The 25,124-nt window shown below is 48.1% G+C and overlaps 1 protein-coding gene across 1 annotated transcript in view; it reads right to left on the bottom strand.

Annotated features, from left to right (window-relative positions):
• skia (v-ski avian sarcoma viral oncogene homolog a) overlaps nt 1-24,708 on the bottom strand; it is a 62,101-nt gene extending 37,393 nt beyond the window's left edge. The window contains exon 1 of the mRNA XM_040051219.1: nt 23,340-24,708. Within this exon, the coding sequence (XP_039907153.1) occupies nt 23,340-24,245 (906 nt within the window). The 5' untranslated portion in view covers nt 24,246-24,708. The remainder of the gene's footprint in view (nt 1-23,339) is intronic.
• Between the last annotated feature and the right edge of the window lie 416 nt (nt 24,709-25,124).

Here is a 25,124-nt window from a genome sequence, read left to right as displayed (position 1 = left end):
CTGGGCCATGTCACCAAAGCCTCACAGTGAAGAAGAAAGAAAGAAAAACTCTAATTTGGCTGTTTGGTTTCTCAGCTGACCCTCCAACCTTCCTGCAATCTCCTCAATCTGCTCTCGTCCATGAATAGGATCCATGGATGGATGCATGGATGGATGGAGTCTCTGATGAGGGTCTCAATAAAAACAGTGGGACCGGTGGGATGGGCTTAGACTGCAACCCTTCCATGCTGTAATCTTCCTTGCCTCCATCCCATCAGCACTATGAGCATCTCTCTCCCGTCTCCACCTCTGTGTTCAGTAAATTGCACTAATGTACTGTGAAAGCTCTCTCGCGCTCCTTCTCGGAGCTGCACACCTCCTTCATCTCACACCAGTTTAATTAGCGTAGCCAACAAAGCAGAAAACAGATGTCTGCTTAACACGTACTTCTGGCCAAATATGGAGTTTAATTAGAGGTCGAGCATCAGGTGCCAATGAGTATTTCACCATTTTACCCCAACCCTTACCTTTTATTACAGTATTCCTTGTTGTGTGTTTGCAGCTGTTGCAGGCGTTGACATAAACGAGAATACGCCCTAATTTGAGGAAACGAGTCAACCTTGACTTGTTTTTTCAGAGCATCTTTGGCCACATCAAACACACACACACTTGAAAACTGGAGATGGCACGCCATCAGGAGCAGGCAGCGGGAGACGGGGATTAGATTGGGTGTGGAATGCATTTCACACCCAGACTTTCAAAGAAGGGAAGAAGGAGCTGTGGCATTCCTGGGTGCACCTAGTGGAGGCTCTCTCTTTGATGTTTAATTTAGAGGCAGAAGGAGGGACAGACTGAAAGGCTGGATGGAGAGAGCGATGGTGGAAGTGTTGAGTGTGCTGAAACTCTGCTGCGCTTCATCAAAGGCTTTGGGTTCCCTCTCCTCTTCATTTATTCACCGACAGCGATAAAGGCGAATATGCTCGAACGCAGCAGAGAGAAAGGCCGGGGTATGAAAGAGGAGGGAGTGAAGCGAGGCTCATAAACGAGGCTCTAGTGGGGAGCTGAGCCAAATCTGACTCATGGAAGCAGTTTTGGCTGCCATTTCCTCTCTTCCTCTCTCCTTTATCGTTCCTTCCCCCTTCCTCAGCTGGGGAGACCTTCCTCCTCCTTTCTGCTCACTGAGTGAAAAGTGGAGCTGTGCGCCAGGCGGAGGAAGCGATTAAAAATTAATGGAAGCTGAGTGACAGAGAAACCTGCAAGGGCGTGTGTGTCGCTCTCTGAACCCACCAATCCCCAACAGGTCAGAGTGCTCAGTGTGTCGGTCTAACACAAGCCCCCCTCATGCTGGGGCTGCTGTTGCCACTGTTATACAGTAAGACAGGGTACTTATCAGCGTTAACTGTAGGCTGGATGGAGTACAGAGCTGCTGAGGAGTAACGCTGATGAGCGCCCACTAAGATATGGAAAAGAGCTGGTGTGAGAAGACGAGTGTTTATGTGAGCAGCAACAGACAAAGAGTGTGCTTTGGCTGAGAGCAAAACAGACGATGAGAAGTTGGACTGTGTGTCAGGGCCTCTAAGCCCTTCCCTGTTTGTAAGAGTGATGCACATCCATCGCCCCTCCGTGTCCGCAACAAAAAAAAAACACCACCATCTACCTTTTTTGCTGTTACAGGCAAAACAAGTTTTAAAAAAAGAGTTTCAGTAGTAAAATAATGTTGCAGAGCACCACTGGTGACCTCCATCCACAAATACACTGGAAATTCACCAGTGTTTGGATTTTTCTAAGTACAGAAGTTGATGTTGATAGATTTCTTCAGTGAACATGCAGCGAATGAGTTTGAAACAAACACACAATGTAGACTTTAAGTTAAGATTTCTTTGTCAAACTGCTGATTGGATGGTGAGGAGCAGCGTGCTGCTCGGAATGGATGAGACTGTATAAAACGAGAGCTGAATTAGCGAAACACAATAACATATTTCAGTTAGTCGCGGCTGTTGGCTGTGAGGAGCGCTGATGCAAAGTGAAAGTTAGCAGGTGTAGCTGAGAAACAAAGCTTGTAAGAACAAAGGCACTGCCTCGCCGTGTGCACGTTTGCAGTTTGTAGGTTGCAGCATGCATCAGTGCAACGTGGTAGATAGCAGAAGCATGTGGTTACACCCAGCTCCATCTCACAGAGGCCTGTGGCGGGCGGCCATTTTGGTTAAACCCAAGTCGGTCTGCGCTGGGGGTTTCAATACCGCACCCTTCCCCAGCCCATTCTGCAGCTCCTCCCTCCCAGAACTACCACACAAATCTCAGTTTACAGCATCTGAAAGGTGGATGTGGGCCATCAAATTACCAGTATGCAGTCCATGTAACACAACTAACCAGGGCTGCAGCTCTACTGGCAGCCATCGCATGAAAGGCTGCAGTTATACGAGTGGCGTCAAGCACTCAAGGTGCTTTATACAGTAAGCTAAAGAGCCCAAAATCCCATAGTAACACAAAGGAAACCCCAACAATCAGACAGCTGCCTGTGAGGGGGGGGTAAGTGAGAGCATCTTTAAGAAGAGATTTTGACCTCGTATTTGAGGAGCCGCATCTGGATTCAAGAGGGAGCCAATGAAAATGAGCCATTACAGCAGAAACATGCTCTCCCTGTCAGGACTCTCACTGAAGCAGCCTTTAACTGAAGGTTTTTCACAGAGGTTTGAGAACAAACTAATAATAATGAAGCACAGCAGCCAGCCTAGAAGTCAAAGAGCCATCCTCAGAGACAGGATGGGTCTCGTTTTGGAAGTACTGCAAAGATGCAAGGAAGCACTAATGTGCTGAGTGTGACAATGGACGTGCAGGGGACCAGCAGTCAGTGACACTCACCTGTAGTTGGACAGCAGCAGGAACACAGCAGGCAGCCATGGAAGAGAAGAGGAGACAAAAAAGGGGAAGTCAGTGCAAACTAATTGCATAATAAAGCATTGATTCACAAAGTGGTCATTTAGGGGGATCCAGCAAAATGAGCTTAATTTCACTCCAAGTGAAATGATCCTCATTAGCAGCATGTACATGATTCATTTCACTCATCATCTGTGCTTCCCCACAGGAAGTGCACAAACTCAGGTCTGGGACCCTGGTGGGCTCTAAACACATGAAAGTAAACCAGCTCCACTGAAATGAACCAGCACATGTAATCTTTTCCATGTTATCTGCAATATATACTGAATGCATATATGCTCAGAATATACAGTGAGATCATATGAGACACCAGAAACAAGATAGATTTAAAAAAAAAAAAAAAACACATCCGTCCTCTTCTGCTCACGGTCACATGCACATATGAAAGCTAATGTGTGCACTCACATCAGCTCAGTGTGCTGCTGTCGTTCACCAACACGAGCGCGTGCACGGCACATGCTCACGCTCACATATGTTAGTCAATCAGACTGAGGGTAAACCACGAGGTCATCGGCGTACACACACATTTCTCTCATTAAGGAAACACCTGGAGGTGACCTGGACCGAGTGCAGTGAGACGGACAGAAGGACGCCGTGGCTGAAGATTATTCGATAACAGTGTCTGAGGAGGAATCCAGAAAGAGGCAGCTTTTCCTCCCCGCTCTCTTTATGGCACCACAAAGATAAGAAGAAAAAAGACAAAAACCACAAGAAGAAGAAGGAACGCTGGAGGAGCAGGTGCACGGTTCCTGCAGACTTCCATGTACACAGTGTTAGTACGTGAGCGCCAATCTGAGCGCACATTCTGTGCCACACACACACACGTTGGTGTGGCGCTGACACAAACAGATGAAGTGAGATAATATTAATGGAGCTGATGACAACACTTTATGTTACTGTAAGTGCAACGACAGCTTCCCAGCAAGTGTTAGACCAAACACACGCAGAGGAGCCGCCACAGCTATCAGGGGCTCAGTGCAACGCTCACTAAGGACGTGTAAGCATGCTGCCAGCGTCTGCAGTGCACAGCCAGCTAACGTCGCCGCACACTGACTGTGCGGAGCTGTGAGGGGATGAGGCGTCTCGCCTGGTTATCAGCGCTTTTATAAACACCCCTTTAACCACAGCCCAGGTTCTTACACACACCCACACATACCTGCATGCGGGTGCTTGAATGATTAATGGGGTATACAGAGCACAGGCACCCACACGGATTAGCTACTAACACACGGCCGTGACTATCTGTAGCTAGGCTGTAGCTGCCTGGCACAATCTGCCCCACTTCCTTCTTTTTTCCTAAACTCTGCATTTCACAGGCCCGCCGACATCGCTCTCCACGCATACGAGCACCTTCTCCTTCACTGCACCCCCTAATGAGGTAATAAGGGTAAAACTGGTCTAAATGTGTTTGTTTTTCACACTGAGGGCCTGTTAATTAGCTGCTCCTGCAACCCCACAGTTTGCACAACGCTGCCATGTGCACGTTCCTCGGGTGTGGGTCAGCATCTTATTTTGTTTCACACTGCTTTTCATACATGTGGAGACAAAAACATGAAAAAATAAAAGTACGCTGTGGTCTGTGTCCCAGACCTGAACCAACAACTGCCTTCTGTGGGAATGAAAACAGCAGCAAAAGGAGGTGTAGTTTAAGTTGAGGTGGAGCAATCCCTCAGTGGGTTTCACTTTCACATGGTGATTAATCACTTAAGAAGATTTGCGCCCCCCCCTCACTTCCCTGTGGTTGTCTGGCTAATGTCTCTCTGCCTAACCCATTTGAAGCCCCGGCTGCAAAATGGCACATTTTCACCTGAAAGGACAGATGACTCACTAAGACAATAGACAGAACGGGGTGTGGGTTTGGGGTGGGGGGGGGGTCTTTCCTCTCCCCACAGGCTCTCCTGTGTTGTTAGAGAAAGCTAGCATGTGGTCTCCACCTTCTCTGCAACTAAATGAATGATCTGTAATCGGGACAAAAGCGCTTCCCTCACTGAGCACACTCAGCTCCACTTCAGGAACTTTATCAGTTCAGATTTCTCACGTTTGTTCTGTGTGAGGTGCTTTAAGCCCAGATGCAGGAACACTGTACTCTACATGCTGTTCTTCTTTGTGGTGCTAAAAACGCTCACATTTCCTTTCCTCGCACCTATCAGAGGCCTCAAAAGTGATGACACTAACTCTGATGTTGAATGGTGGGAAAATGTCAGAAAAGTGGAAGCAGACAGTACAGGAGTGTCGAAAAGCCTGTCTGTGCACGTCGGCTATTTTAGGTCTCTGAGTCTCTTCACTTTCTCAGACAGTAAAACAGGAAACTGGATGTGCCGAACATTACAGCAACATCCTCCCTGTAACTCACAGCTCCTTCAGCAGGTTACTACAGCAGGCGCTGAGGTCAGCTGAGCACACACGAGAACTCTTAACCAGTACAAGAGCTGGGCTGGCTTTGTTGCTGCCAGTGAGGGGGCAGTCTGTGAACGAGCCCACACCCCTGTAAAATAGTGACCAGTTGACCTTGAGCCTTATAAACCTACATCTAAGACAGCAAGGCCCCAACCACAGAGACTAGTCACTGCAGTCGAGTCACCTGAAGAGGCCCACTCACACAGGCTGCTGTTTGATTTCTCTTTTCCACAGGGCAAAGGTCACCAGGAAGAACCTCGGGACTTCTTCCAACATGCAAACTTACAGCTGTCCTTCTTTTCTGTCACTTTGTGCTTATCACAAAGATTAACAGGCTGTTTGCTGTGTTAGGGAGCGGAGAGCACCACCCTGCCTAGGCCACACCCTGTTAGGAGCCCTAATGATGTGGCCTGATAGAGACACGTGTTGCATACAGGCCACAGATGTTTGACGAGCTCACAGAGAAACAGCAAAGATCCTTTAGACTAGCATCAATCTCTGAATCACTCAAAACTGCAAAACTGGGGAAAGGTGCAGGATGGTTGTATCTGGGTTTTAGAGTTTATTGAGAAGTAAGGACATCCAAATGTCCTTTAACAAGCAGAAGTTAGTCCTGCAGAGGTTGGAGAGGGGTCACTGCAGCCCACTGAGAGAAGCTGCTGTGCCTTCGAGGAGCAGAGTTTGTTCTGGAGACAAGTCAGCGAAGAAAAAGCTCACACAGCAGTGCTAACAAAATGGATTCCTTTGCAGAGTGAGCAAATGAGGAAACTGTGGTTTGAGGCCAAGATATGAGGAGGCTAAATAAGGTGGAAGGGGACACACCCCCAACCTGACCACAGGACCAACTCAACCTGAAACCAGAAGACTCTTCACGCTGACGACAGTCTGTTTGTGTTGCTGCGCTCTCTTTTGTCCGGCCTGTTCTCCTCATTTCCCTTTTCTGCTCTCACATCTGGAAAGCAGGACTGGTTTCCCTGCCATTCCCCATGCATCCACACACACACACACACACACACACTGACGTCATGCAGTTTGCTCTGCCTGATGGAAAGCATATGAGCTGAGAAAGGAACACTGGAGGAAGGGGTGTTGTCACTAGAACACGCAATTTATTTGCCAGAACGCGATTAAAATTCATTTTTTCCAGGACTTTTTCCCTCTTTGTACCTTATAATGCTGCTGCTTCTTCATGACAGTCTTATTGTGGCTCAAGAGTTGGGAGTTCGCCTTGTAATTGGAAGGTTGCCGGTTTGAGCCCCGGCTTGGACAGTCTCGGTCGTTGTGTCCTTGGGCAAGACACTTCACCCGTTGCCTACTAATGGTGGTCAGAGGGCCCGGTGGCGCCAGTGTCCGGCAGCCTCGCCTCTGTCAGTGCGCCCCAGGGTGGCTGTGGCTACAATGTAGCTTGCCAGCACCAGTGTGTGAATGTGTGCGTGAATGGGTGGATGACTGGATATGTAAAGCGCTTTGGGGTCCTTAGGGACTAGTAAAGCGCTATATAAATACAGGCCATTTACCATTATTATTCCAAACTTCAACATTAGGACCTGGTGCAGTGTTGGGATTACAGATGAGTGTTACATCTGTCCTTCTGCATGTAGACCCAGGTCTGACACTTCTACCCATAGGAGCAACATTAGCTGGTTTCAGAGCCACAAATCTCCAGCTTTGCATATGAAACTTTCTCCTTTTTTTCTTGCAAAATCCTGCAGGAGAGGTGGGGTGCACTGGAGAACATGCCTCCAGCTGGACAATGCCATTGGCTGCCTCCCCAACGCTCACTGGCTACATTTTTCCATAACATCAAAGCCAAGAAAAACCTCCTGTGTTGCTTTCCTCTGTTTGGGAATTTGCCACCACCACCATAATCACTTCTCCTGCCGGAGCCAGAATGGTTGCTAAGAAGGAAAAATAACACCAAAGAAAGAGAAAATAATACAAACGGAGGTGGTCTGTGCGTGTTCTTGGCGAAGGACGCATCTGATCTGGTTTGGATTTTTCCTCATTGTGAGCTGCAGGACACAGATGACTCACTGTCAACTTTACAGGCCTTATTTACCATGTATGTGTTTCTGCAGGGCCTTTTTTCACTTACTGTGGTGCAGAATTTCAACACTTCTTGCAAATTTAGGCTGTGAAACTCCTGCACACAATTTTACTGACTTCATAATGTTCAGGCGCAGATTTGCACAGGTGAGGTGTGGCGTGCCTACCCACGCTCCCCCTCTCTGAGCTCTTTCTGCTGATTCAGAACCAAAGCATTACAGATTTGAACTTCAAGGCAGGTTCACATGTAAGCATGACACTTCCACCCGTCATGCTACACCCGCTCAGCTTTATAATGCTAACATGTTTGATCTGGTCAACACACAGCGCCTTTAGAGCGTTTAGTACCAACAGCACCTGCTCGCAATCCAGCGACACCAAAACAACAAAAACAAGAATGCGATTAAAGCAGCGAGTGGCACTGCACATGAACTGTAGGTACACTGCAGCTGGTGTATATAAGCCCTCTCATGCTGAGGGGTGATTACCTAGTTTGCAGCGCTGGTAATCTGTAAAGCAGCTTGGAGAGAGTTTTTTAAAGACGCAGCAGTGGTGACAGTCTGTTCTCTCTCCCCCTGAGCAGCATGGCCAGCCTCACAAGCCTGCCAAAAAGAACTACCAGGAGGTATGAATCACCACATGGACAATATTTCACAATATTGTTAAAGTGCTTTGTGAAGTAGGTCAGCTGTACGAGTAGGTGCAAACGATGGTGATGAGCCTCCCACAGAGGTGCATTAGTGTTGGTGAAACGTCTAAAACTGATAAGAACGGCAAGAGAAAACACGATGAGGCTCCAACGGGGCGTCAGCAAACGCTGCTGTAGTTTGGAGGCTACACCAACTCTCAGGAGAACCGAGAAAGCAGGTGGACACTGACATTTGACTTTGGCTAGGGTCAGTGTCACTCCTGACAGCACGAGGCAATGCCTCGACCTCTGCACAGGTAGTCCAGCATCTCCAGGATAGAGCGCACCATTACCAGAAGGCGCAGTCTGACGACCAGGAGACAGGAGAGCTGGACAGGTCCTTAACCCGTCAGCAAGACCAGGACCTACTCCTCTGTGCAAGGAGGAACAGGTCACAGCCACAGGCCTAGAAAATGACCTCCAACAGATGACTGGTGTGAATGACTCTGACCACACATTCAGAAACGGCGCTCCAGTGGGCCCAGTGCTCCTCCCAGCACCATGGAGCCTGATTGACATTGGTCCTTTATTTCTAACATATTACTCCACCCATATCAGCACAGACATGCAGAGTGATTATTTTCTCTTTCAGATCTGTGTTTTCAAAATGTTCCTTTCCTTTTTGTGAGCAGCATATCCTCTAAAGGGTATTTATGGGGCTCTTCATTCTACAACACAATGCAGTACGAGTACAGGAAGGTAGCAGGACTCCAAGCTTGAAAGCAGCCTGGGTTTCAGCACCGTGCTGCTCCTGACTCCTCGGTGACACTGCATGAGTTCTAACAGAGTCTACTGCCACTGACAACACAAACACATTAACACACATACACACAAGCGTGTGCGCGTCGTCTTTCCACCAGCTCAGAAAAATGGAAATCAAAGTATTTATGCCTTGTGATCCACGCTGGCACCCTTCAGCAACACAAACTGGGCCTTCACGACTCCTCCACCAAGATGCTTTTGTATGAAAACAGTTTTCATTCATCTTTGGCAAAGACGCCATGTTTCTTAGAGTTTGTTTTAAAAGAGTAGAAAAAATGTTGTGGTTTGATATCTAAAATAGAAAACAGGATGTCCTGTTTTCTTAACTTTAACCCAGATATGGAAATTCTGTTATTCCCGTCAGTGGAACAGCACGGGAGGCAGACGCCGCCATCCTCGCTCTGTCTGCCGTACAGCCACTGTGAAATCGTTCGCTTCTCTGAAGTAAGCGTGCTGGGAGCCTATGGAACCACGCGTGTGGGCGTACGTATGAGTGAGAGCACTACAGAGTGTGTTCAAGTGCACAGCACGGGCACACCGTAATGTGGAGAAGACATAGACTGCAACGGATGAGCGAGTGAGAGCGAGTGGACGGCTGAATGAGAGAGCAGAGAGAAAGCTCTGGTCAGGCACGCGATGCTCAGCCAGAATCAGGTCAGAGGCCTCCCTCACATCCACGCTCTGCAGAAACGCTCACTTCTGCACGGCTCCGCTAAGTTATACGCTGCTGCAAAGAACCACTTAAAGGTACAGTGCAACATTTTGGAAATCTGTTGTTTGCAACCTTACACAGAGACAGAAGTCACCGTGGATAGGGCCTTAAAGTAAACCGACTTATATACAGTATGTAGTGTCAAAGGTTTGCTGAGACTCTTATTTGAGCTTGAAGAAGTGTTTCACTGTCACAGGTCTAATCTCACAAACAGACCCTCACCCCATGGAGCCACAGCCATAAAATGAATGATTACTTTTGCTTTTCTATGTATTAATCAGTCACTTGTAAAAAACAAGGTATGCACGCCTCACTTTTGCAAACAGCACAGCTTCATTGAAGCTTAATTAAGTTTAATATCCACACAGTATCCTGATGGACTTCCACCAGCTTGGGTCCCACAGACTGTGACGTACGTGTGAATGTAAGGACACTAGAAGCAGGTGACACGATGAACAAACAGGCACGTGCATACACAAGGAGAGCTACATTTCTATAACATCTGACAACACTCACTGCAGGTCTGTGGTCCCTACAGTGGACATGCATGACGTGGATGATCCAATTATTCTCCACTGTTGCTCCATCAAGGTTGGAGAGCTGCACTAATGAAGATGCGAGGAATATTAATATAAAGGTTTCCCTGTATGCAGATGACATACTTCAACATATCCCTGGGAGGTTTGGACAGACAGCTGACTAGTCCACCACAAGAGACCCGACTCGATAACAAGACACTGGAAGTGTGACACTGGAGCATGGTCTCTGAGTCTAATTCCGCTGCAAGGAGCATGAGGTCACAGTATAACGCCGGGTTTTAGATCCGATTGTGGGAATTTTATAATTTAGTGATTAGGTTTCAAAACACAAGCAACTATTTAGTCCAAGTGTTTGTGCTTTTTCAGCTGAATATCACAAACCCTTTGTCGTGGCCCGGATTGCCATCCAGCCCATCCTTATATTTCTGCTGTCCAGCCCTTCGGGCAGTCATGTGTTGTCTTTATTGTGCTGTATAAATAAACTATGGTGTGGTCTTCCTAAACTAATAAGTCCACCAACTTTGGCTGAAATGACCTGTTTCAATGACTTCATCCGGTCTAAGAAATATAATTACAGCTCTGAGAAACAAATAAGTACTTTTAAATGAACATAAACAGGAGATCCAGCTGGGATTATGTCTCTGTGCTCCTCCCACCAATCACCTGGAAGTCTCCTCTGCACAGAGACAGCGCACAGGGCTTCTTTCTCATTGTAGTATTTACCTTATAATATAAAGCACTACATGAAATTACTGTTATTGTGAAACGGCACAACATAAATTAAGAGCTGTGCCATATCATTCCGTTGGCTCACTGACAGAGGAGGACGGCCCTCAGGCTCTCTGTACTAATAAATGCTGCCAGCCTGAAGCTGAACTGATACATTAGTTTGGTATGTTTTTCTATATCATAAATATCATTATCAAAAATGTGCTTAAAATAACACAGCATCACCCTGGGGCTGTGTGACCGATCCTAATCCAAACTAAAATGGAATTATCCAGAGCTTAACGAGGTTCCTCTGGAGATGCACTGCTCCAGCACTGAGCACTGCTCGTGCATGCACAGTGTCGCAGTGGCACTAAAGCCAGCCAGTTCCTGATTCTGCCCTAGAAGGCTGCATTCGCTTAGCAACCACATCAACGTTCAGCCGCCGCAGCAGTCAGTGTAATGTAGGCCAAAATGCTGTGTGGAAGCAGTCTGGTGCTTCTCGTCACCTCATGCTGCAGTAAGCATTAAGGAAAAGGAAGGCCCCCCCCCCCAGCACAGGACACGCTGTAGCCCTGCCTGTGTGTGGAGCACTGAGGTCACAGCCATGTTTAGTGTCACACCACACAGCTGCTCAGGCCTCGAGACAAAGGTTATTAGATCTACTGTACAGAGGGACAAAGAGCAAACACAGGCCGGTCCAAGCAGGGTTAATGGAGTAGTCTGCAGATTGCATCTGGATTCCAGTTTGTGACTGCCAGAGGCGCTGATGGTCATGAGTTTAGGATTTCTTTTGAAAACACTATCCCTGTTTGTCATTGTTCTGCAGCGCAGTTACCTGAGGAGGTCATGTGACGGAAACATTTCACCATATGCCGGTTCAACTCAGACTAGATCCATCAGCAGGATGAGGAACATACTACCATCAAACAGGACAAACAATGACTTTAATGTAACATGTACGCAGACAGGAGGATACTCAGTGGCTGTCTCAGTACAAGGGCTGACAACTTGACTAAACAATGAATCACCTGAATTAATTCTTACGTCTATTTTTCTCCCAGAAACACCAAACACCGACTTGCTCAAGCTTGTAAACATCACAGGCCATCTTGTTTCAGTGGTAGCTGAACTTTCTTCATGGTTCAGACTGTTGTTTCAGCAAAATACGCTGAGTGAAGACGGGCAATCGCACCAAACGACCACATGACACCGTTTTGGGACAGAATGATGATTCTCAGCTGACCGCTCTGATGGCGTCACGTCAGTCGTTTCCCACTGCACATTAAATCACTCGGACAGACTCCGGCTCTACAAGGTCTCGTTGTGTTCTGCAACCTCAGTGAGTTTAGCACGATGGAAACAACAGAGCAGATCTCCACCAGGGCTGCGACGCTGATGTCAGGGATCCAAGGTCAAAGGTCATAGCAACAGTGCACCAGTCAAGGTGACAACTCATACTGTCATCGTGGTGAAACTCATAATGAGTTTAAAGCCATAGTTTCATGTCGCACCTCCACCTATGGCCTACATTTGCAACAGAGACGTTTTTGGGCGCGTGTGTGTGTGTGTGGCTCCACTGATTCATCACGATCCTTACATGAGAGAAAACAGGAGGAGGATATTTGTGGCTGCTGATTGATTGTGAAATCAGTGTTTCCACAGTGTTGGTGAGGAGAGCACACTGAGATGATTTTACACATAAAAACCAAATGAGCTCATCATCAGATCACCTGGGGCTCCAAGATGAGATTGACTAAACGAGCAGATTAACTAAAACCCTGCTGGACGTGTTTGATATATGAAGCTAGCAGTTTGTGCAGATATATAACAAGGATCGGATGAAAACCATCGACCAGAATGCAAAGAGTTCAGCTCTGTACACACGGGGAGGAGTGAGGGGAAGCCCACCACGTGGCCACTTTCAACTGTCATGGAAAACTTCCTTCCCCAGTTTTCCTCCAGTTTCTCCAGCGGCTCTTAGTCGTGACAGTCCCGTTTACTTGGACAGCGTGTACGAGGCTGCATCCACCCCTGGCTGCATCCACCCCTGGCTGTGACACTGCTGTTTGTTTTTATCTTGAAGAGGACTACTTTTTTTTTTGCTCTGCTCAGTCTACATCTTTGTGAGGCCACAACACAAAGAGGCTCTTTTGGTTGGGTGTGGGGAGCCGGGCAGCCTCAGATTCACGCCAGCACGTACTGGTGCTTTCCACTCTGGAGCCGGACATTTTGTTCCACTGCTGAGCTCTGGAGCCAAATCACATGATTTCCAGTGGAGACGGAGAAGGGCTGGAAGTGAGTGAGGAAGGATTCGACTTCCACTCCATTTGATCCTAACCTGTACACTCAGTTTGACTGTTTTAACCGGGCTCCATGCTTTCTTTTATCACACACGTTGATAAGAATGTGACAGCATGAAGCTGTACTCACTCCTCAGTTCCAACAGGGAGGGTTACTACAAAGCAAACAGTGATAGTAGATAACCTGCTGCAATTTTGGTTGTGAACACGATGGGACGGGACCAAAACTGTGGAGCAACACAGAGTGATCATAGGAGACAGTTAAATGAGGAGTGCTGACGGTGCTTCCGACAGCAGGGCGGAGGTGCCACAGGAAGCCAGTGTGGTGTCGAAACCAGAAGTCTAAGGCTCGCTGCCTGCCACGGCTCTGCGGTAGACGCTCGCCCTAACAGTCTGCTAGGTTGTTGTGGCCAACAGCCGACACACCGCTCAACCCTCACTCTGTACTGAGAAAAAGGGAAGTGGGAGGGACATCGCACAGGTTCGGTTGCACACATGTGCATTCATTTTGAACAAAGAGGCCCATCCCTGAGCTTCGGCCTGTTGTCTACAAACATCACACTGACGAGGTGCAGCAAACTCTGGTATCAGCAACCTCTCTGACCCCGGCGATGAGCGCACACGGGCCAGGAGCCACAGAGGGGTCCCTTACAGCTGTTTGTGCGTTACATCAACGTATGGAGTCGACGGGGTTATAGTGGATGGTCTTTACAGTCCAGTGAGTCCAACGATGCTCCTCCCTGCTGGCAGCAACATTTTTATCAGCTTAAAAAGCTAAAGCCAATGATAATGAGACTGAATTCAGACAAAAATGTTAAAAATGTCCCATTTCCTGCCCTCTGTCTCTTTCACCAGGTTGGTCTCTGCTCTAATGGACACATTAGCCGCCGGCTTGTCACTCCATCACAATTAGGTGGCCATGAGGTCATCCCTTCACTTCTACTCCCATCTACATCAGGGAGCTATCATTTCATTAGTCCTGTTGGGGAGGGTGGTGGATGGGTGGGGAGTCTAGCCCTTCCTCGGGCCTCTCTGATTCACAACATGAAGAAGAGAAGGACAGGACGAGGATTTTACTGGATGATGTGAGAAGGAATTTAGCAGAATAAACCCTGGAGTCAGCTGTACAAACACGTCGGAGAACTGTGCTTCTTGGCATTTCAAAGGTTGAACAAGCTGCCCATCAGGGCTTTGCAACCAGGTCTTCTTCTGGGCTTTTGGAGCTGAGGAACAAGAACACGACTGTGCTGCGTTATGTCTCAGCAGCGTTTGCACCTGCTGAACCTGAAACGTATCGATCGCTGCAGGAAGTGGAATCTGATGTTTCACTGCACTTCCCCAGCTGGACAGTTTGGCCACGAGCAGCGGAGCTCTGGTGGAGCACAAGACGGGGCTCAAATCAGGTTAACAGAAAGAACTATACTCAAAAACACAGAGCACTCATGGCTCTGTCCTTGTGCTGAGACTAAACACTGGCTCACACAGACCTGTGCTCTGCAGAGAGTCAGACGCTGGCCTGTGTCACACCGGGTTTCCTCTACCATCAGATAGCATCCAGCTCCAGAATAAACCTCAGTCTTCCTTGAAAACTGCCTTTGATCAGATCTACCATCCTCACATTTTACAACTAGAAAATTGTAACCACTTCTAAAAAAAACCACATCGACACTGCCAGGGAGAAGAAGATACACTGTCACAGATTTCCCATATCCCAGTCAACATGAGTGATTTGTGGGAATTTAGTGATTTTGTCTCGCCAGTTGTTTTTGCCCATCATGTTGTTGTGTGACTGTGTTAACCCCGCAGGACAGGCTGTAGACAAGCACAGTCCTAGAAAGCATGTACTGACACTACACTGGTGGGATGGTGGGAAAAAGTGTGACAGCTACGCAAACCACAAGTGCGCACGCACGCACGCACACACACACTTTAATCCTCTAAAAAAAACCATACAGATAAGCAGCTTTCATGCAGGGAGAGAGGGAGAACTGTGAGATGAGTGGGCGGAAGAATGGGAGTGGGAGTGGAGGTGGCGTGGCAAGGTTCAGCTGCAGAAGCCCCGACCTCTGCACGTGTGAGAGGGGATAATTAAAGCAGAGGTCACACTCGTCCAAACGTGACACACACCTGAGCGGCAGCATAAAAGCTGCAGCGGGGTTTAAATAAACAGATGTGCTGCTGCTCCAGACAGCCGTGGCAGCGTTTCTATGAAAGAAGATGCTGAGAGTAACGCCTCTGTGCCCGGAGGTGTTACACATGCAATGCATTACCTCGTCTCAGAGATCTACAATTACATTAATTATAAGCAGAGGGCTTCGAGAGGTCTATTGTCTGCTGTGCAGGATCGGAATGAGCGCGTTCACACGTGTGTGCATGCAGAAAGAGGATGCCTAAACAGCCGTATGCACGTTTACAATAAGACACAAGCAAGAAGTGCGTAAAAGGAAGTGTGCAACATTCAAAATCAATGAGATAGGCTGAAGCAGAGGAGCAAGTCTGGGCCTGGCTGGAGACTGCTTCCTGAACCTGAGAAGCAGGCATCGGTGCCAAGAGGAGGGATCGTCTTTCAGCGTATTGTTTTATTTAGCATTCCTTCATTTGCCAGAGTGAGGCTGGCTGCTTTCATTCAGGAGATTGGTGACTTGGAAAGCAGGAACAGCCCAGCCGGCCTGATAAGCACATTAGAAGCCTTTGTTTCCAACACTCAGTTCCTGAGGAGTAACCTTAGCCTCCGAACCCCTGACTGCCTCTACCAAGAGGCCCTAATTTGCTCGCACACATCCATCTTCCACCTCAACTTCCTGACAAACTGAGGCGAGGTGTGGCTGCACTTTATAAACTGTGTTACCGAAGCGGTGTCGTCCTGTTCTGCCCGGCCGTGCGCTCCCGTCTGCGCTCAGCAAATTGAACCAGCCCAAAGCTTCTTTGCTGGTTTCACCTCAAACCCACTGATGGCTGCGTTTGATGAAGCAGCACTTCTTATAAAAGCGTGAGAACACTCGAACGGTCAGTCAAAGTTCACCGCCGTGCCAATTAATCCTGTTTAACATTAACTCGCTCAGCTCTAACATAACTAACAGCGGCTAGACATCACAATGACTCAGAGCAGACTAAACAACAGTAAAGATCAGATGTGTTTGTGCTGCGTGCAGCCAGGAAACACACCATTTCTGAGAAAAGACATGCTCGTGCACTCGAGTCTGCTGCGCACTTTCGCAACTTTGCCTTCTCTCGCAAAGCTGCCATTTGATTTCACAAAGGTGAAGTTTAAGGGATCAAAAAGGTGCATCCAGAAACAAAGACGGAGCTTTCTGTCTTTTATTAGCAGACTTTGTTTCAGTGTGAGACAAACAAAGTGCAACACTTGCGTCTTACACAAAGGGTGACTCACGTTTGTTTGTCATTCCATAAAGTGGGTTTGATTGATGCATACAGCAGCTCTCCCCCCACGCCTCGCCTGTGCGCCTCCTGTCCTACAGACGCGGTCCTTCCTGCAGCGACTTGTCTCTGGTTGTGCCTCGGGCCCTTCACCCAACGTGTCCCCCTCATCTCTCACAAGCACATACTTTCATCAGATTGCTGTTATTGTTTATCCGACTATCTGTTAAATAAGTCAAATGACTAAAAATACCATCAAATGTCAGAAGTAGACAGGCTGTGTGGTGAGGAATATGTGTCTGAACAAAGACAGGACAGGAAGCATTTAATGATAGAAAAGATAAATGATGTTTTAGCTCATTTCCATCTGCAGGCAGAAGGTGAGATGTAATTAAAATCAATAACAAACACACACATACTTACCTACACACATATATCCACACACACAGGTTTAAGCACCCATGATAACAAATATCAAGCATCCAAATGTTAATCATTTGGATGCTTGATATCAGAAGCAGACTGATATGATAGGATAATTACATTTTGTCACTCAGTAGTAAACCTGCGTTAGCCTCCTGACACCAGAGCCCACTACTCCCTAACCAGCAGTGCTGGAACCAAAAACCAGTTTCAGTCTGGTTCAAAGGAAGCTAAATGTCTCTTAACATCCACATGCAGTGGTAGAAAGCAGACAGTGTCCACACTGTCTGCTTTCTACCACTAAAGATGAAAAACAGGGGGACAGAGGGTTGAAGGGGGGAGTCAGGCACTTTGGGATCACTGATCCCCGCAATGAAGGGGGATGGGACTCAAAGCAACAGATCCACAGCTGATACTGGTCACAAAGGATGTGACAATAGCTAGCCAGTGGACAACTGCCCCGAAACCACACACATAACACAAACACCACCCCATACCTCCACAACAATACCCCGCCAACCTCCTGGGAGCTGCCCTTCCACATGGCTGAGGCCAAACCAGTGCACCCTCCCTCCCCACCTCTGCACCCCACTCCCCCCAAAATCCCTTGAAGAGTGAAAAAGAAAGAAAGAGATTTCCAAGAACCGAGCCTTTCTCTTAAGAACAGAAAGTATACCTGACGCCCTTTCTCTCTCTTTGCTCTGACTGCTTTGGACAAATGCTTATTTGGAAAGCTGATATACTGTTACTGCATTTCAGAACATTTAACGTCCCCTTTGGTGACAGACAATCAAGCTCCCCAACTAACAGAGTGCACCATGATGGAGAGGACAAACAAAAGATGGCTAAGGTCAATCAGCTTTATTTTTAGCATTATAAACCTATCTGTAAAGTTTGGTAGTGCATGCAATGTGGACTAGATTTAAGAATTTCAAATAGAAATGAATGTGAGTCACATGACGTCTCTTTCAGTGGGATTTTTTGGAGCAGTGTAAAGAAAAAGGACGACGATGCTATTCTACATATTTTCAGCCAGAGTAGAAACATGAAGCTTTGCTGCTCTGCTTCTTAAACATAAAAGTCTCTCACTGCTGTCCCATCCACTTGACAGAGACTTTGCTGCTTAGTTGACTTGGCAGCTCCTGCTCGGAGGAACCGTGCCCGTTCAATCAGACGTACGATTAGCACTATTTATTATTAGATTGACAATCTCCCGGCATCTGCCTCTACCTGTCCTTCCCAAACTTTGAGATGATTCCGGAGATGAGCTAGCACACATCCCATGGACTGAACTGGACCACTGGCTCATGACATGATCTTAAAGGAGGACATTGTGGATGTTGTGTTAGAGAGCTGCAAGGCTGTAAATGCGTGCACGTATGATTCTTTGGGCTTCTGTATCATTTATAAGACTTAAAAGGAATTGCGGGGGTGGAATCGGGTTGCTGTGTGGAAGTCTAAGCTCAGTATGTGTGGCTGGGATGGGGGAGGGATGGGAAGCATCACTGTGGGAGACAGGCAGATGGAGATGGAAATGAGTAGGCATTGAGCTCATGTTAATCTCCTCCTACAGCTGATGCAGGCACAAAACAAGAACACATATTTGTCCACATGCGCACTCGCATGACAGCAGATCATAGACCCGACTGGGCCTATGCGCCATCGCGCTCCAAATGAGGCAAAGGGATGCTTTTGCTATTCACACGTTCCCATGTGTGCTTTGTGGAAAAGTTTGCAGCCAAATCTGAAATGCATCTGAGCACAACTTCCACTGTGCAGCATTCAGTTTACTGTATCACGGTGGATCTCATTTATTTGATAGTATGTGAGACTAGCTGCCTTCATCAGACAGCCATCTGCCCCGTGGGAGCGGCTAAGCCACACGCCATTGGCCGACTGGTCGTCAAGAGAGGCGAGGGGTGAGGCGGGTCACCTCTTTATTTGGGGAGGGAAAGGTCATGCAATACTAGCTGCCCTACAAACAGCATGAGGGGGGATGGGGTACCTCCAGTGGCTGCTATCATACACAAAGGCTGCTCCTGGTCTGACACAGCAGAAAGTAACCTCCCCCCTCCCATCGGACTCCAGTTCATCCTGGATCCATCTAGACGGCATCCCTCACCAACGATCGCGGCGTTTATTGTCAAAGATTAAGAAAAGCTTTAGGAAAGACAGCAAGACGGCAGAAGATTGGAATTTTCCATGGAAACGCATGTCCTACATACACATCAGATTATCTCCACAGCCTGATCTCGCATCTTTCTCTGCACTTTATACAGACATGGGGGGAAAAAAACTTTTACAGATATGACTCTCTTTTAATCATCCATGCACTCCATACACAGAGTGTGGACAGGCTGCACCATTCAGTTAACATCACCCAGGTGCTGGGTTAGGCTTCAGTGAGTCAGACTAATGTTCACTTGTCTTTGTAAGACTCACACTGAAATCTTTTTACTGAAAAACCTGTAAGAATAAAATGTGACATGTCTCAACATTCAGCACTGGTGAGCTCACCAGCAGGAGGACTGGAGGAAGCCTGACTGCCTGATTCTCTGATGTTAAAGACCAAAAAACTGTCAAACTTTTTGACCAACTTATTTTCATGCACATCACTAACACTGTCCCCTCTTCACAGCTCAACCTATGTAAACACTCCCGGGGAAGGAGCTGCAGGGGAGAGCGCGCTGCTTGGGCACATCCAGTTATGCTGATGAATAATTCACAGACCACCTCATTAAACAAACATGCCTATGGTTACCTACCATCAGCTGTGGCTAACAGTCAAACTAGACACCAAATTCCATCATTTGGCTGAGAAAGAGCTTCTGTCCCACGAGACACCTGGATCAGGTCACTGGCTCTTCTCTTACCTGTGCTATAATCCCAATGTGAATCCAATCAAATTTTACTCAAGCAACATGTTGCCACTGAACATCTCACAGCTTCTGTAAATTTGAAGCCCTATTTGAAATAGCTGATAATCAGAAATCAGGACTGTGCACAGTCGAGCCGTACATGAGGAAAGAAAAGTCCTTTTGTTTGCACAAGTTAAAAACTGTTGATACAAACGGCTTGTAGCAAGGAGACGTGCTGTATGAAGACAATCACTGCACCCAGTTCATTTCCACCACCGCTGGAGTCGCAGCCTTTTGAGAAACGTTCCAAGCAAACCTAAGCAGCCGTACACCCTGCTCCCACAGAGAGGCCTGTCCTGAGAGCAGCTGCAGTGGAAACAAGACTTTTTATCTTATGGCTGGTCCTCAGAGTTTTTGTCATGGAGCACAATGATTCATCGCTGATGTGTTTTTCCATATAGGAGAGCAAAACACATGCTTTTTGTTGTTCATTGCCAGCATAGAAGAAGAAAGCAGCAACCCTGAATGAAACACTCTTTTTAAATATTCTTAGAAAGTGAAGAATACTTTTGTCTTTGAATGCGCTCCATACCTTCAAGCAAAGACTGAAGCACCATTCACACAGTGAGGTGGTTCATTTCCAACACTGTTCTGACCCACAGCTCGAACCAGAGACACGACTCTATCATGTTAGTCGTGTTTTTAATGGGACGGCCCAAAATATAGTTTTTAATACAGCAGCAGAACTCATTACAGAGCCCTGACTGAATTGGTGTCCTCTCCCAGCACAGGGCACAAAATGCACTTTTTAATGAAAAAGAAAATAGGAAAGTATACAAACTGACCGAAACAGCCACACAGCCGGGCTCCACTGCAGACTGCTGCACAGGATCAGAATGGAAATATTCCCTGAACAGCCACTGAAACGCACAGCTCCCAGCTGTTGTTCTGTCTGCTGTGTGGACATGGCTGACTGTCAGCAGGCTTAGCCAGCACTGCGTCTTGCATATGAAACAGGACATGGGCCTATATCCCCTGTGGGAGTTCACTTCCTCTGAGCCCCCACCACCACAGCCCCACGTCTCTCCTGAAACAAGCAGCTCCTTCAGCTGGAGGCCAGATATTCCAAGCACCGGGGGTAGCAGGATGGGGGCAGCAGAAAGGGAAGTGCTGGCTTCTGCACGTTAGAGACAGAGATTTAAGAAGTGCCCTGACTTGGAAGGATATATTCAGACTCGACAGTTGTGCGTTCCAACCCTACACAGGTTTGGTTTGAGCCTTTCCTCAGCCACACGTGGAAACAGCCTACAGGAATGCGTTGGTTGTCAGCACAACAACGCAGCATATGTGGAGCATCGACGCAAAATGGCCTCTGCTATTGTTCTGGCTGGTTTTTAGTGCACATCTGTCTCTGAACAAATCCCATCCCAGCACTTTAGGAGGAACCTGAAAGCTCCGCAGACACACATGCTTTGCTCACAACCAGTTACAACAGTCGTGTACACATGCTCACCACTCTGAGGAGGCGCACATCGGCAACATGAGCACAGACCGATGAAGCAACAATAATAATAATACAGTAACCAAGAAGCCCGAGGACGACCCTCTCCACATAGGAAGGTGCCAAAACCCAAACAAACCAAAAAAGTCTGAGGTAAACTTTTTTCAAAGCCAAGCACGAGTCGAGCTTCAGCTGCCCACCACCATCCACCACAGCCACCCTCACTCCTCATATCTCTCTAAACCAGGCAGACTGTGCAGAGCCGACGTCATCATGAGGCCAAATTATAAAGTTAGTGTCACACTAAATCTGCAACCACAAGCCTTATCTCCACATCCTGATGTGGAAACCCACTCATTATGTGTGCCAGCCAGAAAGCAGAAGCCTGGCATGGCAATCTGGGGCCGGCCTGCGCAGGAAAACCTTCCCCAACCTACGTGGAACGCTTCAATGCATTTGTGCTTTGCAGCCTGCACTGTGTATGCATCCTACAAGACAAAAAAAAGGAAAAGTGAACTTCAAGTTCACACTTTCTCCACAACTGGAGGCATGCTGCTAAATGTGGACAGCTTTTTTTACTCTGTGATTCACTCGTCTCAGAAGGAAGCTTTCAAAAGAGCGTCTGCAAGGAGGGAAGTGTGGCAATATCGCTTCCTGTGTCTGTCTGCTATGTGAGACTGCTGCTGACACTTTTCTATCAGTCTTATTAATATTCACTGAGCTGCCCTCCTTTGACAACAGTGACGCATTTCAAAGTAAGGCGCTGTGGCGACATCCTCCACAAACATTTCCTCAGCTGTGCCCAAATGTGTTGAGAAAAAGGAGAGCAACAATATTTCTCAACCTGTGTGCAGTCCCTCAGATGCTCGGGGGCGGGGCTTGAATTAAAAAGCATTTCAAACAAGCCTTGAGCTTAACATTCGGGCGCCCCGTCAGCACTTGGAAAAACACAAGAGCCCCCTGAAAGTGGAGCTCCTTGAGGTGTGTCCACTCAAGTCTGAATGAAAGTGTGTGCCAAGAGTGTGTGTTCACCGTGCATGGTAGGACTCTGACACTCTTCAGGACTTCAAGGGCCTCCCTGATCTCCCTTTCTTTGGCAGGTTTTTCTGAAAGAAGCCTCAGTGGAGGAGTGGAGGAAAACTCTTGTAAACACTTGTGCTGTTGCTTTCTGAGCCTCATCAACAACTCCGCTCTGCTCTACAAGTCCACCGAGGAGAGGGAGAGTAGGCAAAAGGAGGAGCCCTGTCAGAGGTGGCTGGCTGGCCTGGTAGAGGGGGTTCTGATGTTTGCTGAATGCTTCCCTTTGTTGGGATCATGTTATGTTTCCACCACAATACTTCTAAACCCCGCTTCATCAGCTCCATTCATGTGTAACAGTTCATGCAAATGGGCTCACTAGCCCTTTTCCCCCTACAGGGGTGGGATCAGTCTGCAAACACCAAAGCTAACACAGAGTCCTTCCATGCAGCTTTAAAGCTCAGAAAAACAAACCTGATGATTGAGGCTGGAGGTGTGTGACCACTGAAAGCACGCAGAACCTAAAACCTGATTACTGGGACTGTTCAAACAAGAACACAAGAGAACATGGATAAGACTAGAGAGAGGGGGAAATGACATCAGCACTGATTAAACCACAGACAAGTAAAATGACACATATGATACCAGCTCGGTCTGTCACGCTAACAGTCAGGTCTAGCTCACCCACTGGAGATAGAGACAGTCACAGACAGCAACCCACTGAACCACAGTGTTCTGAAGAAGTGACAACATTATCTCACAACTGTTGTTTACTATTTCCCATTGAGCCATTTGTTAGGAAATGAGATTATATTTACTGTACAGGCCAATAAAAAGCGACCCTTTAAGGTGTTTCACGGCCAGATAATGGCTTTATTGTCACCAGAGGCATATTGTTGTCGCTGCTGGATGACGCCCAATTAGTAAGACCACAGTAGCAGCAGTGACCAGACACTGTCAGGCTCAGCATCCACTCCTGAAACGTGTTTGCTCGGACATGTTAAAGTTTGGTGACCCACGCTCGTTTTAACGTTAAGGAGAAGGGTGGCGGATAACAAGCTGCAACAGTTAGAGCTCGGAGACCATCTTACCTTGGATGATGCTTTCCTCTTGTACTTGTTGGCGAAGTCGAATTTCTCCTTAATCTCGTCCAGGAAGAGCTCCAGGCGGGCCTTCTCCTCTTTCTCCGTGTAATCCTGGCCCAGAAGGATGTACGCCCTCCAGTTGGCCGAGTCGAAGCCCCAGTGGCAAGTCCTGTTCTCCTGCGCCTTGTGGCCGTGCACCACGAACTTGTGGGTCGGGTACATTAGTCTGCAGTCCATGCACTGGATGCACGCTGCGTTCGGGTTGGTGTACAGCTCCGGCACGAACAAGCCTTTGCACTTGCCGAAGCACTCGTGGTAGACTTTGAAGCTTCTGTCGGTGAACTGCAGCTCCAGCGAGCCTCCGTTCATCTCCTTCTTGCAGCGCGGCGGGTAAGCGCCTCCGTAGATCAGGGCGTTGCAGAGCCGCTCTGCGTCCGTCTTGGTGATGAGACCGCAGGACGGCGCCGAGAAGGGCAGGATCCCCATGACTTTGAGGATCTCCAGCTGGTCGGCCGTGCAGCGAGAGCAGTAGATGTGCAGCTCGTCGCACACGGAGTTGATCTGCTGCAGGGTAAAGTCCCGCAGCACCGTGTTGAGAATCTGCGGCAGGCACAGCCGTTTCTCCCCGCCGACCACAAAGCAGGAGATGGTCTCCCCCTCCAGGACCGTCTCGCACCTCTCCGTGGAGCGGTCCGACGGGATGAAGAGCGGGCCGGGCATCACGGGCGGCGGCAGATGCTGCAGAACCGGCTCGGGCTCCTTCCCGTCCTTCTTAAAGAGCAGCTCATGTTGCCAGCGAGCAGAGAAAGCGGCCGGTCCACCCAACGAGCTCATAGAGCTGAGGTGAAACTGCTTGAGAGTTTGTTGCAGTCCCGGATGAGGCTGGAAGCTCGGCCGACTTACAGTCTCCATGCTTTTCCTGCAACTTTAGATGCGTAAATCCTTCCTACGGTCGACCGGGAATCACAACCAGCTAGGCGTCCTTCAACCTGGTAAATCCACCGCGTCCCAGAGCTGATCAGATGTGCGAAACGCCTCATCAACCATCCAGGAAAAAAGTCCCAGCTGCAGTTTTATTCCCGTGTGTGAGTCAACACCGACCAGTCGCTCCCTGTAGCAGTGAGCCGACTGTCCATATTTGAAAAAACGGCTTCCAAACTCCACCGAGGCGAAAAGTTCCGTTTGTCAGGCTTGAAAACGAAATGTAAAAATCCTTATTTGAGGTTCTTTCCGCTGTCGAGGACGAAACATCCACCCCGTTTGCCCCCGCAGTTCACTCTGACTGCGCGGAGAGGAGAAGTCTGAAGAGCCAGTCCGCTCGCGAGAGCTCTCTCTCCCACAGTCTGAGTGCGCGTGTCTCTCTCTCTCGCTCTCCCTCGCGCTCCGTCTAGGTCTCTCTGTCGCGCGCTCACTCTCACGCCCCCTCCCTTTGCGTTTGTGTGTCTGGCTCAGTCATTGAATCCCGGCCAGGAATGTGAGTGACTCTGCAGGCAGGCTGGGCTCTTCCAGGAACAAGCCGCCACCCCCCGCACGTACACGCGCGCACGTGCACACAGAAAAGAGAACAGTGAAGAAGAAAAAGAAACGAACTGAGCAAAGCAAAGACAACGACGCATTCAGGCCGTGGAAGAAAGGGAGAATTTAGACGTTTTCCTACTTTTTCTAAGGCGTAGATGGGAAATGTTGTTCTTTTTTACCACGTGGCACCCCAAGCTGTGACTATACAGTCTAATATAAGATTGACTGCATGGTTGGATCTTAAAGGAGAGACTCTTCTTTTGATGAAGAAGC

This window comes from Simochromis diagramma, unplaced genomic scaffold, assembly GCF_900408965.1.
Source record: "Simochromis diagramma unplaced genomic scaffold, fSimDia1.1 OVJJ01000644.1, whole genome shotgun sequence".
Taxonomy (NCBI): Eukaryota; Metazoa; Chordata; class Actinopteri; order Cichliformes; family Cichlidae; genus Simochromis; species Simochromis diagramma.
This window is presented reverse-complemented; position numbering and strand designations above follow the sequence as displayed.